This window comes from Cetorhinus maximus, chromosome 15 (assembly GCF_964194155.1).
Source record: "Cetorhinus maximus chromosome 15, sCetMax3.hap1.1, whole genome shotgun sequence".
In the NCBI taxonomy this organism is placed as follows: domain Eukaryota; kingdom Metazoa; phylum Chordata; class Chondrichthyes; order Lamniformes; family Cetorhinidae; genus Cetorhinus; species Cetorhinus maximus.
The window spans coordinates 57,601,901-57,607,900 of record NC_135893.1 but is presented as its reverse complement, the minus strand read 5'-3'; the positions used below and the strand labels follow the sequence as shown (position 1 = coordinate 57,607,900).

General features: G+C 46.4%; 1 protein-coding gene across 1 annotated transcript in view; it reads left to right on the top strand.

Annotated features, from left to right (window-relative positions):
* Positions 1-323: 323 nt before the first annotated feature.
* usp31 (ubiquitin specific peptidase 31) overlaps positions 324-6,000 on the top strand; it is a 94,588-nt gene continuing 88,911 nt past the window's right edge. The window contains exon 1 of the mRNA XM_078558441.1: positions 324-1,938. Within this exon, the coding sequence (XP_078414567.1) occupies positions 1,249-1,938 (690 nt within the window). The 5' untranslated portion in view covers positions 324-1,248. The remainder of the gene's footprint in view (positions 1,939-6,000) is intronic.

Sequence of the window (6,000 nt, the reverse complement as noted above, 5' to 3'; positions counted from 1 at the left end):
AACTTTGGACCAATTGTGAGACGGTGCAATATAAACTGTATAAAGAACCTTCATAATCGTAAGCAGGAAGAAACAAAATTGTTAGATATTAGCCATAAAGTTCCCTCCCCTTTAAAGGAATTTCACTCGCCCTCCACCTTCTCCTCCCCTTTAAATTACTTCAACCCAATGCCGCAGGGAGGGGCAGGTGATTGGCATCATCCTGACCCAATCAGAAGCAGGGAAAAGTTCGAAGGACCCAATGGGGGTCGAAAGAAGGCGAGGACGCGGCGGTTGCCATGGTGAAAGGGAGAAGGACGCCGCCCACCCGAGCGAGTGAGCAGGAGTGATGGTTGAGGAGAGCGGCTGGGCGGTGCGAGCGGACCGCTGTTAGTGGGAAGGCCTTGTCAGCGGGAGCCGTGGCTTTCCGCACACGCCGGGGTCTCGGGGAGAAGAATGAGCCGGACACGGAGTACCGGCTCGGACAGCGGCTGCCAGCTCGCAGGCCGCAGCCTTCCGAGGGGATCGAATTAAATCCCGAGCCGCGCTGAGTGAGAGAACCGGGGGCGAAGGAGAGGCCGGGGGTGGGGGGCGAAGGAGAGGCCAGGGGTGGGGGGAGGAGGAGAAAGAGAAGGGGGCGGGGGGGGTTAAAAAAAAACAAACCCACGCAAGAATCGGAGGGACCCCGCCCGGGTGCAGGGGCGATGCCGATCCCTGGCCAAGGGAGGGAGCTGGGCAGTGGAGCCGAGCGGCGCCTCATGGATCCGGCGCCTCACTGAGGCGGACAGCGCGCCGGGGGTCAGCACGGGGTCAGGCCGCCCGGGAGGGCCGGGGCGCACGCGCGCTGGATACCCCGGAGCCGCTGCAACTTCACCCAGTGCAACTTCAACAAACAGCAGTCACACTCTCATCTGTCTAAACTACCCCCTGGAGATTCATCCCATCCCTTTTTTTTGACTTATTGCATTGCAAATCTTAACACTTTCCCATTGATTTTTTTTGCACCTTTTATATTTTTGCGTTCTACAAATTGTTACCTTTCAATTTTTAAAAAATAAAACAATCGCAAGTTCAAAAATTTCAAGTTGCAATTTGGAAATGTTGCATTTACTTAAGTTTGTAATAAATTGGTTTTTCCCTTCGATTTTTGTTTGATTTTTTTTTGCAATTTGTACTTTTTTTGCATTACGTTTTCTTGCTTTTTTTTAATAGGGGGAGGTGTTGAATTTTTAATCCACCATATATTTTTTTGGAGGGAGGTTTGGGGAGATGTCTAAATCGGCAGCTAAGGAGAAAAAGTCCTTTAGTAAGAAACTTTTCCGGCGTGGCTCGGCGCGCTCGGTCGGGAGTTTTATGAGCCGAGTGCTGAAAACTCTGTCCACACTTTCGCACTTCGGCACCGAGGAGGCGGCTGAGGACGAGAAGGACGACGGCGGCTTCAAGACCTTCCGAGCAGCCGAGGCAGGCGCGGCCGTGGGGATGGGCATCGGACTGGGGGCCGGGGTCGGGGTGGTCTCTTCGGCCTCCTCCATTATCATGATGATGAGCGGCATCAACCCCGCCGCTGCTGCCGCCGGCCACAGCGACTCGTCTGACAGCTGCTTCTCCGGGGATCGCTGGCAGCCGCCCGGGGTGGCCGGCCTCAAGAACCACGGCAACACTTGTTTCATGAACGCCGTGCTTCAGTGCCTGAGCAACACCGAGCTCTTCGCCGAGTTCCTGGCTCTGGAGCAGTACCGGGAGCGGTCGGCCAGCGGACTGGATCTCCCTGAGGGAGGAGAGACCCGGGGCCAGGAGGGAGAGGGGGAAGAGGAGGAGAAGACTTCCAAATCCAACGGGGGTTTATTCCGATCCAAAAGCCAGGCGGACGCGAGAGGAGAGGTCACTGAGCAGCTCGCTTCTTTGGTCCGAGCCCTCTGGACTTCAGAGTACACCCCGCAGCTCAGCCGGGAGTTTAAGGTAGGACTGTCATTGCTGGAGAAGTCACAGCCTCCCTCCTTCACACCTATTCAATACAGAGCAAAGAAACTGTCATTTGGGAAGAGTGAGGATCTTTGTACTTTTTTTTAAAAGGTCTATCAACAGTCATATTTTTGAACCAAGGGCGGTCAGCTTTCTCCCTCAGATTGAGGATTGACTGGTCATTAGTTTGTCGGGTTCACTTGATAGCTAAAGTATAGTTCCATTCTGGCAGTACTTTTCTTTGTACTGCCTGATCCCGATTCCAATACTCCTGGTTAGGAGAGAGCCCTGAGTGTGATTTGCGTGACGAGACTGCACAGCACCTTGCACTGCTCTTCTGCAGAGTTGCCAGACTCTGCTGAGTATTTTCTATTACTTTAGGCTCTTCCGAGTATTAGTCACAGTAAGTAACCAGTGCCACCGAAACAGAAGACCTGTATATTCATCCCATTGCTGTTTGTGGGATCTTGCTGTGTGCAAATTGGCTTCAGCGTTTAAGTCACAATAGTATTAGGACATCCTGAGGATGTGATAAGGATTTTATAAATGCGTATTTCTTTCACATTAATATTTTGGGACTGATCAACACCAGAACCCCCACCAACCCCCCCCCAACACTCACAATCCCCCACCACCACCTCCCCCAACACTCACAATAACTAGTACAGATGGCGAAGCCTTGCTTGTTGATTTCAAAACAACTTTTGTCTCACCACCGTCATTCCTCCACTGTCTCTGATTTGTGACGCCACTTATCCATCATGGTGTTGGGAAGTATTGGGAAGCCACTGTCTTTGGTCCCTGATGCTCCCTAACTGCCAATTCCATTCCTCTTCCTAACAACTGTCTGAGTCTGAACTAGGTGTTCCCAACCTTAGTGTCATATTGGACCCCATGTTGAGCAGGCAGCCTGTGTGTCAAAATCACACCTATAATCTGCTTGCTATGTAGTGTTTGACAAATCATTTGAGGTTGTTCTTGCTACTTTACTGCCATGTTGACTGAACTTCAGCCTACAGTTTGCATGCAGTGCACTGAATCTTGACAGGGTACAGTGTGCTGTCATAAAAATATTTTTGTCCTTGAGAGAGTACAGAGCTGAGCAACCAAGAAGCATCCATGTAAAGGGAATTTACATTGAAGAAAGGCAATTGGGAAGTAAAATTACACCCAACACTGTTGGGGTTGGATGGGGCTTGCTGGTTGGGGAAGTGTTCAGGTGTTGGCCAACCCAGGGGTAATCATGCTATTGGCTGTGTACCCTGCATCAGAATCTGACTTAAAGATTCCAGCTCCTTTTTGTGGGAGTCTGCTGCACAAAGTCATCTAATGTCTGGCTTCAGGGGTGAAAGGGCAAAGACTTTTCATTTGATCTCCCATCTCTTTTTCTTTTTGTAATTGTTTCCCAGTGTTACAAGCAGCTTGTTAAATAACCTGTTTGAAACATTACACTACATAGAGAATGTGGGTATACAGGAGCAATTGCCATCTCTTGTCTTCAGGTTTCCAGTGAGATGATTTTGAGTTCTGTCAACTTCTCTGTTCTGGATATCGCTGGTATATGTTTACTAATGAGGAAAATAATTTGCTGCATTAAATATGCCCAATAACAAGACCCAGTTAGATTTGTTACTGATCTAACACGAAATTTACTATTAGCACAGTGATGTTGGAATGCAGTGTGCTTCCCATGTTGTAAAGTTACTAGGGTAATTACAATTTCATTATTTGGATATCATTAACTAACTGACAGAGCATGGTTCTGATCTGTGGGATGTCAACATTGGCCCAGCAAATTCACGAAATAAGAGTCATTTGTTCACTACTTTGTTCAGTTCATAGAATTATCAAATGGTTACAACACAGAAGGAGGCCATTCATCCTGTTGGGTCTGGCCAGCTGTGTGCAAGAGCAACTTGGCTAGTCCCACTCATCTGCCCTTTCCCTGTAGGCCCCTGCAAATATTTTTTGTTCAGGTAATTATCTAATTCCCTTTTAAATGCCACTATTGAGTCTGTCTCCACCACACTCGGGCAGTGCTTTCCAGATCCTGACCACTTTTTCCTCATCTCGCCGCTGGGTTTTTTTTGCCATTAACCTTCTCTGGTTTTTGACCCTTCCACCAATGAGAACAGTTTCTATCTACTCTGTCTAGACCCTTCATGATTTTGAACACATCTATCAAACCTTTTCTTACAGAAGAGAAGGTTGAGAACAATCATAGCTTCTCCAATCTATCCACGTAACTGAACTCTGTCAACCTGGGAACCATTCTTGTAAGCCTTTTCTGCACCCTCTCGATAACCTTCACATCCTTATTAAAGTGCATTTCCCAGAACTGTACACAATACTCCAGCTGAGGCAGAGCCAGAGCTTTATAAATGTTCATCATAACTTTCTTGCTTTTGTATTCCATGTTTCCATTTATAAAGCCCTGGACGCTGTTTGCCTTTTTAACCACCTCCTCAAGCTGCACTGCCACCTTCAATGAGTTGTGCACATATACCCCTAGTCTGTGTTCCTACACCCCCCTAGAGAGTTCCATCCTTGCCTCTCCTCATTCTTCGTACCAAAATGATCACTTTCATTGCATTAATTTTAATCTGGCCATTCCACCAGCCTGTGTGTCATCTTGAAGTCTAATGTATTCTCCTCACAGTTCAAAAGACAGTACTTGTTTTATGTCAATTGCAAATTTTGAAATTGTACTCTTTACACCCAAGTCTAGGACATTAAAAGAAAGTGATCCTATTGCCGACCCCTGAGGAAACCCATTATATACATTCCTCTAGTTCAGGAAGCAACTGTGCACCACCATTCTTCCCTGTCACTCAGCCAACTTCGTACCCATGTTGCCCTATCCCTTTTATTCCATGGGCTTCAATTTTGCTGGTAAGCTTATTGTGTGGCACTGTATCAAATGCCTTTTGGAAGTCCATGTACACTACGTCAACTGCATTACCCTCATCACCCATTTATGTTACCTCATCAAAAAACTTAATCAAATTAAACACGATTTGCTTTTAACAAATCCATGCTGACTTTCCTTAATTAATGCACACTTCTCTGAGCAACTGTTAATTTTGTCTGGAATTTTCCTTTCTAAAAGCTTTCCTACCACCAATATTAAACTGACTGGCCTGTAGTTTTTGGATTTACCCTTATAACCTTTCTTGAACAAGGGTGTAATATTTGGAATTCTCCAGTCCTCTGGCATCAACCGAGTATCTAAGGAGAATTGGAAGATTATGGTCAGTGCCTCTGCTGTTTGCTCTCTTACTTCTATCAGCATCTTCAGATAAATCACCAGGACATGATGGGGATACATCAACTTATCGACAGCCGGCCTTCCTAATACCTCCTTTACCAATTTTTAGCTCACCCAGTGTCTTAACGACCCTCTCTTTCTCTGATTTCAGCAGCATCTTCCTTGGTAAAGACAAAAGCCAAGTACTCATTTAGTACCATAGCCATGTCTTCTGCCTCCATGTGTAGGTCCCCTTTTTGTTTTTTAATTGGCCCCATTAATCCTCTTACTATCTTTTTACTACTTATATCCGTGTAGAAGACTTGGATTCATTTTTATGTTAGTGCTAGTTTCATACTTTCTCCCCGCCTTTCACTTCCTTTTTTACTTTCTCTCTGAACTTTCTATATTTAGCCTGTTGTCACTGCAATTTATTAACCTGTCATACACACCTTTTTTCTGCCTCATCTTACTCTCTACCTCTTTTGTCATCCAGGCAGCTCTGCCACCCTTTTCCCCCTTTTAGGAATGTACTTTGATCGTACCTGAAACATCTCCCCTTTAAAGGCAGCCCAATGCTCTGTTACAGTTTTGTCTGACAATCATTGATTTCACCCTACCTGGACCTCATCTGTTCTTGCTCCACTCTAGATGGCACCTTGCCCTTTTCTATATCTAACCTAAAACTTGTGATACTATGATCACTGTTCCTCAATGTTCCCCTACTGATACTTAATCCACTTGACCCACCTAGAACCAGATCCAGCAACACCTCCTCCCTCATTGTGCTGGAAACATACTGATGTAGAAAA